Source organism: Engystomops pustulosus, chromosome 4 (genome assembly GCF_040894005.1).
Source record: "Engystomops pustulosus chromosome 4, aEngPut4.maternal, whole genome shotgun sequence".
In the NCBI taxonomy this organism is placed as follows: Eukaryota; Metazoa; Chordata; class Amphibia; order Anura; family Leptodactylidae; genus Engystomops; species Engystomops pustulosus.
The window spans coordinates 96,841,766-96,861,646 of record NC_092414.1 but is presented as its reverse complement, the minus strand read 5'-3'; the positions used below and the strand labels follow the sequence as shown (position 1 = coordinate 96,861,646).

Here is a 19,881-nt window from a genome sequence, read left to right as displayed (position 1 = left end):
TCCTGTTGTGGAAAGCACTGGATATAGGGATATCAGGGCTATATCAACTCCTGACTCATCCTCCAAGCAAACTGGAACTTTACTGCCCAAACCTTTTATCCTCATTAGGTGTGGCAGTGCCTTTCTCATATCATTATACTTACACTTTGGGGTAAGCAAGTCATGCATGTGTATGCAGGAGTTGAAAGCGAGCACTGTTGGTTACATTCTCTATGGAAGCCCATAGAAGGCATATATTTGGAAACTAAACTGCTTGAATATTTGAGGGATTACAATGCCCGCTCCCCATTACTAACACACATACCTATTTCTTCTAAGAACAGTTAGAATGATAAAGACAAGGCAGTTTGTATTATTGATTTATTAAAGGTAAATTAAAAGCATACAATGCTTCATTGAAACTCAGGCCTCACCAACAGCTCTACCCGAATTGTTGGCTTTAACAATAGTAATATTTTACATTTATACAGATTATGCTAAAATATATATTGCATGGATCCCTATGTTATACAGCACAACAAGATAAACAAAAGCAGACATTTTCTCTAACTTCCTGAAATAAAAAAGGTTAATGCAAATGATATCATTACTTTATTTACATCAATGGACCCTTTCACAGTCTATTGTTTGCCATTTGACCTGCCTGTACAGCAAACAGGCAATTACAGTGTGAATAATTTATCTATCGATTTGTATTTTGCTTTGTAAGTTTAAGGGCATAATTTCATCAAAATATTAATGACATAACTAGAAAGTAGTACTTATTGTAAATTATACTTCCCCAAGTTTAATATGAAGCTCGATAGAATATTTTATATACAGTAACATGGAGGTGGTATAACATTTTACATCCATTAATCACCCTTTCAGTGTCTAAGAAAGAAAATGTTTAGTTGGAAACCACAGAAAAAGTTGGTGTACATGGGTGTTATTTTTGAAAGATATCTGGCGAAATGTAAATTCTTTGAAGATTTTATTATATCAGGTTTTATGAATTGACAAATTATTACACACTATGGGGAATACATGTAATTTTATGGAAGTTAAGATTTAAGACTAGCCACATAAATACTCTTTTGGGCTTTTGTTTCCTATATAGACATAGATACTTAGTTTGGCTGATTGTATATGTGTTCTGAATGGGAATAGAACAGATTGATTTTAAAACTGAAACCCCATCGTCTGGCCCTTATCAGGGGAGTCAGGAAATCCAATAATACATCTAATGGACAACTGGGCTCAGCCAATATCTAACTAATGTCTATGGCTAATATAACTTGACTTTGGTTGAACTACGAAGAACTTTAATATCCTGCATTAAAGGGATACAATTCTACAATATTTACCTTGTCTGTGAGATTATAAAATGGGAGCATTGCCTATGAAATATGTTTTGGAAGACAAGGAACACCGATATCTGATAAAAATAAATCAACCCATTGTAAAAAGAATATAGCAGCCTGTAGCTTTATTGGTGTTAGTAGCTCTATTGATGTTATAAGAGCCTGCTACCTATTTTAGGGTTAGATTTCCCTTGAATACTCTTGAGAGTGTCTTGCAGAGACAATAATTATAATACAAACATACATGACAAATAAAAAGGGTCTACAAATATCTACAAAGATATTTTACAGAATATTTATATATGTACATTTTTTTCCACTATACAAACATCATACATATTGAAAAATAGGTTGCCTTTTGATGAGTTCATGTTGTATAAATAGGACATATGAGTTTATATTGATCTATGGAAGACAATGAGGTTAAAATAAAATGTGAAATGCCTGCTTTGGGGATTGTTTTTTTTTTTTACACAATGAGGTCATATACTTGTAGTAAATAAACAATATTAAAGATGTAGTGAACTTCTTTATCCATTTAAAATTGTACAAAGCATGAAATGCATGTAAGAGGTATGTATTCAAATAAATTGATGACCTGTATACCGTAATAGTGACCTAGGTGACCTAACTATCTCAGTGTTTTGTAACATTTTTGATAAGGATACATGGCATACTTTGAAGCAAACCCTTGGAGTACAGTGGTGGCTTGCCAGTGTTGTAGTGACTGCAGTGGGAAGACCACCCACTGATTCCAGCAAATAGATGAATCTTTGTCTTCATAAGCAGTATAACTGATGTAGCGGTCAAAGTCTGCCATGTAACCTGCCAGGTAGGGTGACATGGCATAGATAAACACTACCATTAGTGTATGCCCTCTTTGCAAACCCACTGCCTAAATAGTTATTTTCAAGACAGGCTTTATATTCAGCATTTTCATTCGCAAAGTAGTAGTTGCATTAAGATTTAAAGTAGATTTTGTAATCTTAGCATTGCTTTAAAATATGTGTTCGCAATATTGACATTTAATAGGAACACTTTTGATGGTAATACTACCACATTCCTCACATAGGCTTTAATATTGAATTGGCTGTAAATAACTATAGGTTTTCTGATAACCTGGCAGTAGAAATTAGGGTAATCTACTGAAACTTAACAAAGACTTTGTAAAATGTACATGGTAAACATTTGTAAGTAAATGAAGGTAGGCCTTGTGGTCTGTAATTAAAAAAATGAGAAAACTGTTCCTCAAGTAATTCAGTATTTTATAAATAAAGATTTAAATACTTGACATAATATATATGATGTAAACAGTCACGGGCTTCAATAACTTAGCCATTTAAATATGTCACTTTTGTACCATGCTAGGACTATACCCGCAGTATTTTAATACAGCCTTGGAGGAGACTGAGCTTATGAGTTGGATTATGATATCAATTACTATAATTCCCATTTTGCCTAACTTAATAGTTCTTATACAAGGCTTTTTTGTCAGTGCTTAATGTAGTATTTTATACTTGATCGCAAAATCTAATAGGGAATTGTCAGTAACCTGCAGTTTCAAAAAAAAGCTTGCAAGTGACTGCCTAGTACAAAACGTAGTAGTTTTCTTCAGTCACGCTTTGCGTATTACCATTTTGTGCCATCTGACAAAATAAATATTTAGTAAAATACTGATGATGTTGAAATATATAGAAGGGAACCAACAAGGATTTCTTAACATAAATACAGTTTTTGCAACCTTCCCCTTAGAAGTGCTTGACTTTGTTGAGCATTTTTGGTACATAAAAAGGGGGTTACGTCCGTTAACCGCGTTGACACCATAGCAGTGTAACATTTACTCACATCATATGGTTCCTGTAGGCACATTCAAGTATTAACAAACAAGTACAAGTAACAGTAACAGTAAATGACAACAGCCATCCATGTGGCTTCAGTAAAGTCTAGATAATTTGACCATTCTCCAGAATGGAATAAAATTACTTCCTTGTGTTTGACCCTTAGGATTAAAGATGGTATTGTCCTTTTTGAGGTGTAGAACTAGTCTCTTAACAGTTCTGTAGTTCTACAAATAATATTATCTTGAAGAAAGTGAAACTGCAAGGAAATGGTTTTCGTTCTCAGTAGAAAGCTTGGGAGTGAATAGTTCCACTTTAATCTAGATTCCTCACCAAGTCCTTTAGTGCCCATCAGAAGATTTACTGTGAACCCAGTCAATGATAATGAGCGTCATGCTGCCAATCATCACTATAAATCCACTGATAAGAAACAGGATTGCCTAAAAAACAAAGTAAATCAACAGTTATTTTATAATAAAGTATAGTACAAGAATTCCAAAGTTACATTTTCAGGACCTATGAGGGCCATGGAAGCACAATGAACAGGCTACTAGTGTACATAACAGAAGACCATTGCTATTGACCTAATCAGCTTCATCAGACCTAAAGCCTATGAATTCATTGCTGCAAGTCCTTTAAAAATGTCTATGGTCAAGCACATCATACAACTACATATTGGCATATGTGAAAGAACTCCATATCCATGGCATATACCTCTTTGGTTTAGTATTAGCTGTATATATAATGAAGTAAAAAAAACACTTACCCCAATTTTTTGAACTGAATTCATTGGTTCCTTCTTTACAAGCTTAATGTAAAAAGCAGACGGCAGGATAAAAACCAGCATAGCAGCAGCAGAAGCACCTGTATTACAAACAATAATAGTATATGATGAAATTTTTTCATAGAGACTTGTTTCATACGTAAATGATATAACAGCATTTAAACCCTGTTAGAACCACAGGTAGTATTGTTGTCATAATATGGATATTAAACTGTAGTTGTGTGAAGCCAGACTTATGAAAAAAAAAAAATTAATAAATTATCTTACCAATGAATCCAAAGATGTCTCTTATGGTGGGAACAAAAATGACAAGAATGTTGGTGAATGTTAGAATTAAAAGTGTGATCAGAATGTGCCGCCACCATGCAAAATCCTTTCCTGCAAACAACAGCTGTGTGATAGAGCTGCGGATCTGAAAGGAAACAAGAAACACAAATAATGATGACATGGGAAAAGACAATGCACACTGAATGTAAATGTGATAACAATAACATAATTTGCCTAACCAGCATGTACTAATAAATTGAAATATGTCACTCTTCATTATAGACAATTTATCTTATATATGCAAAGGACAAACAATGTCCTTGAATTGCAAAGCCAAAAAAAATGATGAAGACTTTGCTAAGGAGTAATACGTTTTATTTTTGAAACTCTTGAGACACTTTTAACTGTTGACATTTGTAACCCATCTGGAACAGCCACTTAAACATGTGAAAGCAAAGTTATATACAAATATTATTTTAACACTTACTGGGAAAATAACAATGGGGACAGTCAAGGTGACAGCCATAAGAACTGCTAGACGCACAACTACGAAAATGACTCCTCCTGCAATTTTTGAGTATGTGTGGAGCAGCTCAGGTTCAACATTTCCTAAAGAAAACCAATAAAGCATATTAAAAAGATGGAACACATACACAAACTATAATTAGCCATATGAATACTGTTACATGGTAAAACCATAAAAAAAGCAGTATTGAAAATGAATGAGCTTTTTGGTAAATTTTTATTTATGATTCTATCATACATTTTAGTGAATGTACTGAATGAACCCACTATTTCTTTTCCAGCCTTGTAGGCGCACTCTCTACTGTGCTATGATCAGGTCCCATTATGGAAGGGTTCATTACGTACATATACCCCTAGGGTGAATGGAATGTGTTTGGAAGACCTTCTGTTCATCTTGCATATTAGTTGCAGAAGAACATAACTGAAATAATAGTGGTATTGTGAAGAGGGTCTAAGCTCATGTTTGTTGAAATAGTTTGTTTTATGCATTTATTTACAATTGAGGGGATAAAAAAAATTGTAGAATACTAGGCCAGTACCTACCATAAAAAGTCAAGTATCCAAAGAGAGCTGCCAACAGATACATGAGAAACATGGCAAAGAATGATACATTTGAAACATTCATCATCCTTCTGCGACTGCGTCTGTGAAAAAAAAAAGAACAGCGTTTAGCACACATTCACTGGCAGGAGTCAGGTTATTTTCCTGGCTTAAAATAGAAAAGAACATACCCTTTAAGCTCTTGGTAGATGGGAAGGACAGCTGGATGACAGACAAATGAGAAAGTCAGGATGGGAACAGCATACACCGTCTAGAGATAAAAAAAAAATGCATCTTTATATTACTGGCAACACTTGTCAACATTTGCTTAAACAATGAACCGATTGAAAGTAGCAGTTTCTGGCTGAGGGGCAGAAGTGCAGTTACCTGAGAGTTAAATACAAAGTATTTTGGAGTGCATAGGTCGTCATCATGTGTCTGGTTGAGCTCTCCACTATGCATGTGGTCATGTGTGCTCAGATGGGAAACTGTGCTGTTTAAAGTCCCATTCATCACATAATTTTCAATCCAGGAACCACAAGTAATTTGGAACTTTTTGTAGATCACCTAAAATGAAAAACATAACCGTTAATTTGATTCTAACAAAAATTTAATACATATAATTTCCAGAATATGTGCACAGTGTCTATAAAAAATTCGTTAGAGAAGTTCAGTAAACTTACAACAATTAAGAAAAAGACCATACACATCAAGGAAAAGCCGCTGGTGTAGCCCAGGTATCCTGAAACAAATAGACAAGATGATCAAAAATAGATATGGATGCCCTTGCATTGATTATAGTTGTGATGTGTAGTCATGCGTGGTCTCTGAATTGAGCACTGGGTCCCAATGGACTAAGGAAGGGCCATAGATCTCAATAATGTGAACCTAAGGTATGTGTGAATATAAAATACTATAAATATGGTCACGGGATCTGATAGGTACTTCCTCTATCTGAAAAGGTGTGAGTATATTAATGTCAACATAATTTATTAAGACAATAAAATACTACAGTAACTTACCTAAGTTTCTTAATAGTGACAAAGGAAGAATGAGGAACACAGAGACCATCACAACCAGATAATCTCCATTTAGGTACCATGCACTAGAAAAAAAAAAAGACAGTTTCAATGAATTATGATTCAATGTATTTCTTACATTTATATAACATTGGGTTAACGCTATAGAAAGATTCCGTAATGTCCTACTGAAAAGAGCACTGTACTCCCCCGCAGGCATAGCTGTGGAATGCTTTTGGCAGGATTTGCAGGGCATGAAGTCACCAAACAAACATGCTTTTACCATCAAGAATCGTTATGAAATGTTCTGAGACGACATGGCCTACAGTTTATTTCAGAACATATTCTACAGAGGTGGAACTGTTACAGGAATAAATGTCTGCAGATAGAACAAATCTCACCTAGAGCAGACGAACATGAATGACGCAAGTAAAACCCTTCACCAAGGTCACAATATGACAACAGCGTATTTATAAATGGAGTCAACACAATTTACACATAAAGAAACCCTTTCTAAACTTGAAATATTTACTTATAAGCCAGCAGGAGGTACTTTTAAAACTGGTGCACTTGCAGATTATTATTTTTTATATGTATGTGTCATTGCATTATGCTGCCCTATGTAAGAGCATTAGATCCAAGGTTAAGGGCCAATGTATTTAGTAAGGGCCTCTCCCCCCACCATTCCCCTCTCAGAAGTGATTGATGGCAGACTGTCAGTCATTGTGAACATGGTAGGAGAGAGCAGAGAGAGAACTCCCATCATGTATGGTGTGAAAAATTTGTATTTTGTGTAATCAGTATTATTTGTCTTTTTGTTCCTAAAAACAGACTATAGTCTGCACTAACAAATCGATCAATGTAAAAAGGGAGTGGCTAAACATGTATTACTGCCTCACAAAAAAATTACGTATTTTGTATAGTTGGCACTGGCACAAAATACAGCATTCACATAAGGTGGCATTGGGTTATCATAAAGCAACAAAAAACTAAACTAGACAGACATAGAGAATATATATTAACTAATATACACACCTAGAATCAGCAGTCGGGCCAATTAGTTCTTTGATTACAATAGGCAGTTCATATTTCACTATGTAGAGGTAGCTTGACATAGCTGCAAAAATTTAAAAAAATAACGTAAGAACAGATCTCTGATAAAAAATTGTATTACAAATTCATTGCAGTAAATTGTAAAGACGAACTTACCGCCAATATTCTGCATGGTGATAGATCCAGAAGCTGCAAGCTTTCCACAAATGCCAAATGCTTTAAATCCCAATTGCTCATATAATAAAGAACCTGTATAAGAGAATTCATCAACAAAATGTAACACATATAAATCTGTAAATAGTTTTTCTTTTTTTTTTTTTGGTAAACATAATCCATAATTACCTCCTTCATTCGCGGTCTTCAGTAATAAGTGAATGGAATATAGAGAGAAAATGGACACAAATGACAATAGGATCCTGTGAATTAAAAGGAAAGATATAGTTGTAAAATAAGATGCATCCACCTTTCATATGGCTTTGACTTTTAGTGAAGTTCTGCAATGTCATGCTGTAACTTTGTACAGGAACAATAAATAATGGACATGATTTAATTGCTGTCATTTATCACAAGTGTCAGGTTAGAGCATAGAACTCTTCTGATTATACAAGAATACGGGGCACAGCTCAAATGCATAGTCTAATGTCACTTAATGACATATACTGTATGTCAATGTAGACATGCAGAACCTATGGGTAATTTTCCACTCCGGAAATGTTGAACGTATGAGTTATCTTATGTGTGATTTGATACCACAACCACAGGAAATATCTTAGAACTAATTTTTTTTACTAAAATACTACTATCATAATACAATATGATACTTACATAAAAAGAGCAATTCCAGTGTTAGCCATGGCATATGAAAGACCTAGGATTCCACTTCCAACAATGGCATTACTGAGGTTAAATACTGACATGCCAAATGATGTTGTACCTGGGAGCTAAAAGTACATCATACATTAAACAGGTTCCATAGCATAAGATAAGTCACATCAGCTTAGTACAAATGTGCTAAATTTGTTATTCAACTTACATATTCGGTCTCACATTTCTTCTTTGCCATTGTAGGTTCAAGCAAAAAATTCTGGTTTTCTGTATCCATATCATAACGACTGCAATAAAAATAGCACATCATCAATGCCTTAATCATTATAATGCTAAAATCCCTAATTGAATTGCAAAGGCGTTCCTCCTCTGCGATGACTAAGTCCCTTGTTGGGTTCCGATCACAAGGTTAAAATTACGGCATATAAATCATTATGTGGAGATTCTCATTAAGAAAGGTATTATATTCAGGAGTATAACAATAAACACATAGAAAAATACAAAGAAATAAGCTAACCTTTTAATGGAGAGCTTTTTTGCTGGATATTCTGGATAATTGAAATCGTCATTGCTATTGGAGCTCATACTGTCTTCATCCGGAGAAATGTTTAATCTTCCCATTTCTTGTTTGCTCATGTTGGCTATTTGATTCAATAAAAAGGAATTAAACCAGTTGTTCAAATAGCGTGTCCACGAGTTTCGCTGATGTAGATGGTGTGGCTGATCCTGCTGCTGCGCTTGGCTCTTTGCCTGCAAGGATGGTAAACGTCAATACTGCAGTGTGCACCCGAACCACGTGATGCATCATGATCATGGGTTAGCTAGAATAGGAGGGAGGGGGGAGGAAGAAGAGGAGAGAGTGGAAAAGTACTAGCTATTCTCATCCAGCACACTGCAAATTCCAAGCACCGCCTCATCCCCCCCCTTCTCCCTCTCCACCCTCACTTGTCAATCAAATACATTCCAAGGCCATGAGCAGATATTTTATCCCACAAATTATTTGTTTTCAGGATTTCCAATTAAATAAATGTAATAATATTATATATTCTATGTACTTACATTAAAAAAGGGTCTTTGTATTATTTTATCTTAATATTCAGGAAAAGAAACACTAATGGGTGCAGTATAAATTATAATTACACAATCATACCACATTGAGCAAGCAACATCTCAAGATCACATATACCTTATGGCAAAACCTAAATTACAGCTCAAACGGAACAGACAACTGGAATAATGTAGCTCAGGGTGAGGAGAAAATCATCAATCCATCACGCAATTGGGAAACAAAGGGATTTCAGATAAAATTCTAGTCATCATCTAATAATAAAATTGACCCTTACATTTAGATGCTGGATTATGTTATAAAAGGGGTCTTTTTATCCTGAGCCTTAGCTTAGGGTTCTAATAAAATGGCCACCTACTAGCTAGTAATGCATCCAAAGCAGAAAAAATCAGACAGGATTTTCTGAGAGAAAACGCCGGTGTCTAGAAAATTCTTTGCAGGGGCTGAGTTACCAGTAAGAAGAAAAAAAAAATGACAATCTGAACGCAGCCAGTGAGGCAGTGAATAGGCACAGGAAAGGTACATTGCCACTCCTTCCACCAACGCCTCCTTCCTCATCATAACCTCTGCTCTAGAGGAAGGCAGAATCTGATGCAACAGCCACATGCGATTAAAGCAGATCCCAATGTGAACCCATCTAATTGTCTCTATAACACACAACCACTACAAATCCTCATTTCGAAGACTGGAATAGCCCATATTATATACCGTGATCTCCTTGCACCTCCACAAATGATACTGTATTGTAATATAGATGTTATAATCTAAGGCTCCTAATCAATGCCCTTCCCCTATAATGGTGATTAGATGTGTCTGAATTTCGTGCTACTCCTTTATGATTAGTAAATATTGACACATTATTATTATCATCTGTGCTATAGAATCTGCCTTCCCTCCATATAATACAATGTAGCAGCTGCCTCATCTCCAGCCTTGAGAGATGTCACCCACACACACAGACAAGACATACAGCCGCTCATATCTCTGCCACTTACCACTGGGCTCCTCACAGGGTGCTACACAGCAACAGTCCAGAGAAATAAATAACACTATAAATAATATAATAATAGTATAGGAAAGGTTGCAGATGCTGATGAAGCAGCAGTAATGGAGACAGTCCTCTCCGGGCGGCAGCAGCTCTGTGACTGAGGATCACCCGGGATACTCTCACTTATTATGGAATGTTACTGAGGAGGAGGCAGGGGTGGGGCGGCTCTGCGTCATATCACGTATATATACACACAACATCATGCACTTCTTTGTGTATCAACAGTGCTGGCCCCTCCCTCTCCGACAGCTCCCGCCTTCCCTCTGCTCAGGGCGCCCGGGTCATGGCTGCATTATGTGCTGCTGCTACTGCTACTGCTGTGTTTGTTGTGCGCTGCCAGGGCCACTTCATGTCTCTTGTAGCCGGCATGTGACCCTTGTAGTTCATGGACAAGCATTGTCCTTACATGGAGCTCAGTGAATGTGCTCAGGGCAACTAGTAACAAAAGTCACTTTTACGTCAGAGTCCATGTGTGGTCACCTCATGATGAAAGAGAATAATGTGCCAGCAAAGGGATGACTAGAAACTATTTATATAGCAGTAATTTAATACCTCTCTTACCTTATATCAGCTATTTAATACCTTATCCATACCTTTGACCTAGCTCAGTTCCCTCTTATAAAAGTGTGAATGAATTATTAAAGGCAGTTTTCTGCCTTCAAAATCCCTCCACATTGTGAGTTTTGCCAAATATGTGACTTTTTGGCTACACACTGCGTTTTTCACTTCGGACAACTAACTCCACATTTATCACGTGGCAAATTTATGAAGTGTGACTTTTCAATAAGTTACACATTTAGGCTTAAATTGACTCCAGTCCCTTCGTCGTGTAGGGAAAGCATAGAAACTAGTGTTAAACTTGTGACTTTTATGTCACAAAGATGCAGATCCTCTCCAGAAATCTCCACAGGATACAAAAGCATTTGGCTAAGATCAGATGTGTCATATAATTTCCAATCCAGGTTTTACTGCAGATTAGTAGGAGAATGTGCCAGTAACTATTTCTGATACATGTATTCCCTAATATCCAGATTATTTACTAAATGTATCCTTAACCATACATTTACATCCAACCATGTGATTCGTTTGTAACAATTCTTTCCATACATATCCCTGGTACTGTGGAACTACAGCTCCCACCCAGCATGCCCCTGCTTTTAGATGTTCATCTTAGTTTTTTGGGAGCCACCACCCATCTTTGCTGAGTAACTTGTGCTGCTGAAGAATAACAGCCTCCTCCATGCCTTATAACAGCCTCTGGAATAGGATATGATGTAAGCTGCTGTGGTAGTGTCATGGGAGTCCCAGTTCTATGGAATAACCTCTCAGCTTTCCAAAGTAACCATTCCCTGCTGGTGTGAAACAATAACTGACATAGGGCTCCACGGGACATGATTGGAGGGATGTTTTTACACTTAGGAATAATAATTTAGCTTTCCTTAGAGTTCATACAGCATTACATCCCCTATGGCTGTGGAACAACAGCTCCCAGGATGCAATGTCCACAACAATGCTAGAGCAAATCGTGTGAGTGGCACTATAGTGGCACTATTTCCCTGGCACTATGGAACAGTGACATACATGCTGTATGCATATAGCATGTGCGCTGGGAGAACCAAACCTTATCTAGGACAACCTGACAGGTTAGGAGTTACTCTAGAAAGCTTTTACCTAACTTCAGCCATGAAACCAGCACTCCCAGCATCTCCACCAGCAGGCTATAGAGACCCAGACCGGGAGCTGTAACACAACAGCAAGGCAAATAGAGTTATGCGGTTATTTGAAAAAGTTAAGTAGTAACTGAGATCAAACTGTAAAACCACCAGGCAGCATGACATGCAGAGGCTTCTGAAGGGCATGCTGAGAGCATACAAAGACTGAATAAACAACTAATTACAGTAAACCAATTAATATTTATGCTAATATTATCACTCCAGACTATACAGTGACAGAATTTGTTGCTTCTAGTATATGGGGCTTACTGTACATCCAGTTCCATCCGTCAGTTCTTTAATCTTTCCCTCCCCCATTTTAGCTTCCAGCGCATAGGATTGTTCAGCCCTACCCTCAGGTGGCTGCAGACTCGTGTGCTCTGTTTGGGGACAGTGTCTTCCATCTCTTATCAGATGGCTACAGACCAGATTTTTTTCTTAAAACCAAACAACTTCTTGTGAAGAATGACTATTCAAGGATCCAGAAAGAGAGGAGTCCCTTGAAAGCAAAGCATGTATACATGTATAATAATGTATTCAATATAAAAATATCATATTATTGAATTATAAAATGTTTCCTTTTTTCTTGAATACTGAAAATCAATAAAAACATAATACATTCCCTGTAATACTAACCATTGGGGTATTTATTTTATAAATGGCTGATGAATTTCTGCAATAGTTTAGTAGATTAGGATGATAATTAATAATAATAATAATAATAATAATAATAATTCCTTTATTTATATAGGACACACAGATAATGTAGCGCTGCACAGAGCTTGCCAGATCAGTATTTGTAAAAATGTAAGTACATTCAGAAACAAACATACTTCAGATTTTAGTAATTTTGTGCAACAAATATATGATGAGTAACAAATATACATCTTGGATAGCTTAAACAGGTTGTACAGAATTTTCAAGTTATGCCGAAGATAGCCAAGTGATTTGTTTATCAATTTCCAACTCTGCCATATCATTGAATAGATGCTCAGCCTGTCGCTCCTCCCATTATTGAGAAGGGGACTGTCTGGGGGATCCCCTGTCTGCCCCCCGCACACTCCCTGATCTCCACCATGCGCGTGGCCACTTCCTATTCAGGTGCACGCATGGTCATGCGCATGGTGCGCCGAGCGCGTACCACGGTGCGGTAAAGCTACTTCCTATATAAAGATTAATAAAGCGTTTAAACGCTTTACATCTGTTTCAGAACGTAAGGAAGATAAATGCCGGCACCAGCTCACCCTGAGCTGGTGCACGGTATTTGCGGCTTAGAAGCATGATTCCAAGTGGTAGGTTTCCTTTAATCAAAACAAAAAAACACACTTTTCTTTATTTCTTAATTTTTTTTTGATTTTGCATAAAACTTCAGAACCTGCATAATTTTGAAAGAAGTTTAATTAAAAATACACCTAAGTATTCCCGGCTCCTGTCAGGAATGTGGATGTGACATCATCACAAATGGGCTATGGGGAGCAGAAGAGCTGGGGACAGGGTTACTGGGACACTATCTACAAGGGTTAATTTATTTTTACATTCAATTTGCCCCCAAATGCTTTCTACACTTGGGTTATCTTAAAATGGAAAACATACACAAAAAATAGGAAATATACACATATTTGGTATAATTTCAACTGTTCAATAAATATATAGCAACATTTATTGTAAACAATGCATAAAGAAGCAGATATTTCTGCTAAAACAATACATAATGAAAACAAAATACTATTGTATATCTACAAAATTGCACCTGCGTTTTTGAACTATGTTAAACAGAAAATAAAAAATGATGACAGCTGGAATGCAAAAACAGAAGAAAAAATTGTGCTGACCTAAAGGACAAAATTGGCCTCAAGGCGTTGAAGGAAACCTGTCACCAGGAACCTCATTTTCACTAAAGACAGGTTGCAGAAGCCAATTACAGATGCAGTGCAAATATGCCTTTCTGCCTTTTTAAAGCATTTGCATTACAATATAATTGTGTGTTATAACTTACTCTTGCACCCTGGGGTAGTCACAGGGGCTGGACTCTGGATTTGGATGCATTTCAACATGTGCCTTGTCTGTGTTACTCACTCCTCAGATCTTAGCCCCCTATCTTTGTGCTCCTGTGCAGCTCCACCTCCTGCTCCTTCTCAGAGGTCACAGCCTTGTGAGCCTGACATCAGTGCGGGAGGGACAAGCTGTACAGGAGCACAAAGGTGGAGGCAGTCTGTAGCTCAGACAAGTCACATGTTGTTTTTTGAAATGCATCCAAACCAAAGCCCAGCCCCTGTGACTACCCCAGGATTTTGTCAGGGTGCAAGAGTAAGTTATAATACACAATTATATGCTATTGCAAATTCTTAGAAATTGCAGAGAGGCATTTTTGCACTGTAGGTGTCATGGGCTTTTACAATCTGTCTTTAGTGAAAATTAGGTCCCTGGTGACAGGTTCCTTTTAAAGGGCGGGTCAAATAGCTTTTTTGGTGGATATAACAATTTTTAACAAAGTGTTATATAAAAAATTGGCGCATAAGTCAAAATAGTTAAAGCTGAGATTTCCACCAGTAGAGGATTATAATATAGGCGTGGCCCACGGCCACCCAAATCACCTACCAAATTTTATACTCAGAAGAACTTTCAACCATAAAATCCAATAAAATGTACTCGAGATCCATTAGAGGCCTGAAAGCAGGCAGAAGGGACACATCCTCCATTTCCCAAGGAGCTTTATTCTAGTACCATATGTAGGGAGTGAATTCTGAGTTGTACGGGGCTATAATATTCATACAGCCCACGGCCCATGGCAGTTTAAATCCGCCCTTCCTGCTTCCCGCACCCTGACATAACTATACATCAGAAGGTGCTGGTAGTTACATCACCATGACGTACAGTTAAGTCATGATGATCGCCTGGGCTCAGATCACCACTGGAACTCTGCAGTATGTGAAAGACAGGTTCCCGCAGTAACAGCTGGAATCACGTCAAAAATGTTTAAAAAAATAAAGTGCAAATAAAAAAGTGATTAAAAAATAATAAAAGTACCCTGATGCACCATCCCATATAAAATTGAAATACAACATAAAAAAGTAAAAATCACCAAAAAAAAATGTACTTTGAAGTACAATGTGTGACGAGAAAACAATCTCCAATTACCCCCGATATGTTAAAGCATTATAACCTTTTATAATGATATAATGGGCACATTTAAAAAATCGGGCTTGGTCCTAATACCCTAAAATGGCTTAGTCTCAAAGGGGTAAAACAAAGAAAATGATATATTATATTTTTTTCAATGATCAATTAAAGAGGTTCTTCATTATAATGGGAAAAATGATGAAAACTTCTAAATCAATGATGGCGAAACTTTTAGAGACTGAGTGTCCTAATGACAAAACCTACTTATTTATTGCAATGTGCCAACATGTCAATTTAACAACTAACTTATTGATCCCTTCTCAGTCATATCAGCATCCTGATGACACCAATACAGTAAAAAGAAAGTGGAGGAACTTGGTATTTCGTTGTCGCTTCTCTCTAGGGTCAGGACAAATTGTTGGGTCTGGAGCCAAAGCTCCCAAGGTAATCCAGCTCTGTCACTTCTCCAGTAGTCTCAGGAAGTCCTAGATGTGTGTTTGAAAATAGAACTGAGCACGGCATGTCCTGAGTTTCCCTGGACTGCAGGAGGATGCCTTGAGTACTTTCTGACAAACTCTGTGCTAGGGTGACATCTCTGGCACCCATGCCATAGGTTCACCACCACTGTTTTTAATGAAAAAAATTATACATCTTTATGGGTACAGTTAAGTTAGTACCTGCAATCATCAATTTCCATTCATTATTTATAGCAGAAAAAATAGTGCAGCATCATGTCTTTATGCGATAAATAATAAGTGTCACAGAAGGTAATCTTCCATCCTTTCCTTCACTCATTTCTATTGGGTATGGAAGGTGAACGGAAGACCTTCCATGCACCTTGCATTTTTTGTTTCCATTATACTCTCCTAAAATGGAGAGTTAAACTCTAAACACAGGTGTGACGTTTGGTAGAAGAAATAAAACTGGAACCTTCTGCTGTGGAATAATTAGGGTGTGGGCACTTAAATGTGGGTATATTTGGGGGGGGGTCTTCTACACAGACTGCTGAAAAGTTTTGCATTAATATCTCTATGTTAGTATCATACTTTTCATTACCAGGCAGTGTAAAGGTACTTGTTTTTTCTATAGTAACTTCTTCCACAAAAGTCCGTAAAACATGTGACTGAATGGTTAATGCTTCCTGTTTCAACATTTTCTGAACTTTTTCAGACAAAGCGGGAACTGAAGCTTCAGCTACACATTGAATAAATTATGGCTAAGTGTTAAAGCACGCTAAACTGTCAGTTTTATGCTGCTTTCACATGAATTTGGTGAAAATGGCAATTTTGCTATCTGTACCGTACAGTTGAGATACCAGTAGCATACAGCCCCATGCATTGCAATGGGCAATACATACAAGCATTTTGATGCAACCTTGCAGATAGATAGAGCTATCTCTCCCCGTAAGTACCGCTGTGCTGCACTTCTCCTCATGGAGAGGGAAGGGGTGAGCAGTGCTCATCCCTCCTGTCTTTAGCATGCGGCTATGGCCTGTGCTTCAATACGTTTGTGTGAAACCGGCCTTAGTAAGACCAGCCATGGTATACTTGAGAATCTCAGTTAAATTGAGATTACAATTGGGTAAGTGGAATTTCAACCAGTTCAGTCTTTTATCCGATAAATTATAAGTGATAACCACTTCTTTATCCCCCTGATCACTATTATGTCAAATCCAATTGTTGAAGTTTTTGTGGAATTAGGCAAAATATCTGTTTACTTATGGAATATTGTGTTGTGTGTAGAGTAGTCTCTTCATCTTAGATTATTACATCCAATCTTTTCAATCTGGTAGACAGAATGTTAAAGAGATAAAACATTGTTTAATGGCATATGTTATCTTTCCAAAGACTTACCTAATCTCAGTAACTATTGTTTATATATAAAGTTAAACCTGTTGGTTTTTTTAGTCTTCTGTGTAATTTACAGAAGGTAAAATGTCTATCTCTTTACCTGTGATTAGCATTCAATTCAATCAATCCAACATCAGTCTTAAAGTTAATCTAAAGTTATGTGTGTTAATGGATAATCAGCTTGAGTCGTCTCTTAGCTACTATAAAGTACCAGACAAGGAGTTTTCTCATTTAGAAGCTCACTTTTAATACTAGAGAATATTATATACTTATGAACTAACAGATAGGTGGAGCTGGGGTCATTCAAAGTGGAAAAAAGCTGCTTAGAACGATCCAGCATGTATGTGCACTCTTTGACTTGAATTAAATGTGTAATATTTAATTTTTCCTGTGGTTACACTGTACTTAAGCAGGCCATAAATATTGAATTGATGTTGGACAGATGCCATCTATTTCTATGACCTCCCTCATATACATACACATGTTCTTAACAGGTTAAGTTCTGACAACAGCTTAACTCATATGCGAACAAAGGATTGGGCATTTGACACCCAACATTCCCAGGTCTTCTTTACCAAGGTGTATATTCATATACCCGTATATATATCACTATACACATGAGACGGTCATCTTCAGGTTTTGTTGACATTCATCTAATGTGTATGCCCACCCTTCCTGCTTGTTCTGCCGCAAATCATGGCTATTTCTGAAGGACCTAGAACTATAACATTGTGTGATCTGCATCAATAATCCTTTCTACTAAAAATAGATTGTCCAAAAAAAGCCATGTATTGGGGGGAATTTATCCTATGTCGCAGTTTATGCACCAGCGTATGATATAGGCCACAATCCCCCTGTCCTGGCGGATACATCAAGAGACAAAGGCTTTTTAATGTATTCTTCAGGTGGCTGCACCGCTGAGCAGAATGATGCCAGATTCGACCTGGCGTAGTTTTGTGTAAAAACCTGCGATCAAAGATTCTCAAGCTTTTAGAATGCCCATTCCTGCCCAGCTCGCTCGCCCTCCACACCCCATCCGCTCGACCACACGACATGGAGGTGCAAAAAGAATCGCAAGTCAGTGCAGGGTGTAAGAAATTGTGATTATTTTAGTGCTTCTATGCCATAAAAGTGGCATGTTGATTTACAGCAGTAGCATTGTTCCAGCCAGTGACGTAATGTTATGGCATCTGACAACTCAGATTAAACTAAGCTATGTTCCCGTAGCAAGCATGTGACACCTGAAGTCATATGTTGCTCTCTTTAGCATGTGATCACCCACCACAAATATAGTCTTGGACATTCTTAACTTGGTATGAGCGTAATTTATTTATTTATCTTTATTTACTGCTTTCTTTATTTGTCAAATGACTTTAACAGAGCAATCAAAATGTATTTATCTTGTAAAATGCAAAGTATAAGTATTTAAATTTAAGAATATAAAAGTCATTTGCATGAGCAGATTTGAAAGGGAAAATTAACTCTGCAAAATAAATTTATGGTAGCAACATGGTAGGCCACAGTGTGGCACAATGACAAAGTGTGGAGGTGGCAGCAGCAGCAGAAGGAGGTCAGAGAATGACACAATCACAGTGTGTGTAGGTGGGCGGCAGCAGTAGCAGCATCATGTGGCCAGAGAGTGGCACAATGACAAATTCTGGTGGTGGTAGTAACATGATAGGCCACAGTGCGGCACAATGAGTATGAAGGTGCCGGCAGCAGCAGATGCAGCAGCAGCAGGAGGTCAGAAAGTGGCACAATGACAGAGTGTGAGGTGGGTGACAATTCCAGTCCCTGGTAAAGATGGTGGGAGGCAGATGGAGCAACTGGCAGCAGATGTGTTGCATCAGGCAGGTGGCAGCATCAGAATAGTGGCTGAGGCAGGTAGTTAGAATCCAGACTCATTTCTCAACGTTTGGGGGAGGCGTCATGGCTGATCTAATCTGATGCGTAAGGCATTGGTGTGTTGAAATCCTGGCCGATCCACACCTGATTTATCTTGACAAAGGTCAGTCTCTCCACATTACGGGTGGAGGAGCGGGTTCTCTTTGGGGTAACGATGGCCCCCACCGCACTGAACACCCGCTATGATGCCACACTACTGGCCGGGCAGGACAGCTTCTCTACTGCAAACTCCAACACACTGGAGCTAGATGACACCGGCAGTTCTGGCCTCACAGAGTCACCCCTGCTGCGACGTCCCCTTCCTGTGCTGCGACCTGTGCCTGCTCCACCTGCCAACTCTCTGTCTGACATATTGGTTAATCAACTATGTTGATTTTACACAGATTTCTTTAAATCAATTTTAGCAACAAAAATAATTGAAATTTGGGGGATACAGAACACCAAAAACTGACACCCAAGACTTTGAGAAAAATTGCTCCAGCAACTATGTGGATTTGACACAGATTTGGGGAATATAGATCCACCAAAACGGACACCCTGGACAAAGATCACTCCATCATCTACTGAGAACAAGCAGCTAGACGCTAGAGACAGCACATGCAGTGTCAGATGACGGGATTGCAAATGGTTGTCTGTTTTTATAGGGATGTGACATCACATAAGCCTGTCACCCTCGATTGCCTTACATGTCTGCACATGTGACTGAGGGTGTTCCTTTCTTCTTTCCAGAGTTCTCTGCCCCATGTAACATGTTGTGCTTGCGCCCATTTTGCTAATAAAGGGGAAAAAAAAATTGTTCCCATGAATCACCGTATACTTCAGATTCATTTCAAACCGAAGTTTTCCTGAAATTCTAAACGAATTCCACTTAGAATTGATTTGCGCATCTCTAGTCATAATTCATGAATCTGGCGCACCCTGCACATAGTTCAGTTTGGACTGTTTTTGATAAATGTCGGCCATTGTGTGTGAATTCTTCCTCCTCA

The 19,881-nt window shown here is 37.8% G+C and overlaps 1 protein-coding gene across 2 annotated transcripts; it reads right to left on the bottom strand.

Moving 5' to 3' along the window:
* Positions 1-346: 346 nt before the first annotated feature.
* On the bottom strand, positions 347-10,432 carry SLC38A2 (solute carrier family 38 member 2). Of its 2 annotated transcripts, none has more exons than XM_072146838.1 (16): positions 10,256-10,432; positions 8,712-8,944; positions 8,403-8,481; positions 8,195-8,310; positions 7,712-7,785; positions 7,526-7,618; positions 7,352-7,433; positions 6,320-6,402; positions 5,981-6,039; positions 5,685-5,864; positions 5,489-5,568; positions 5,301-5,401; positions 4,720-4,841; positions 4,233-4,377; positions 3,948-4,045; positions 347-3,621 (listed from the first exon to the last, which is right to left on the bottom strand). In XM_072146838.1, exons 2-16 carry the CDS (start codon positions 8,828-8,830, stop codon positions 3,523-3,525), a joined length of 1,530 nt encoding a protein of 509 aa, XP_072002939.1. In that variant the 5' UTR covers positions 8,831-8,944; positions 10,256-10,432; the 3' UTR covers positions 347-3,522. The 2 variants fall into 2 exon arrangements, with proteins under 2 accessions (XP_072002939.1, XP_072002940.1); XM_072146839.1 differs by lacking the exon at positions 10,256-10,432 and adding an exon at positions 9,619-9,732.
* Positions 10,433-19,881: the final 9,449 nt, after the last annotated feature.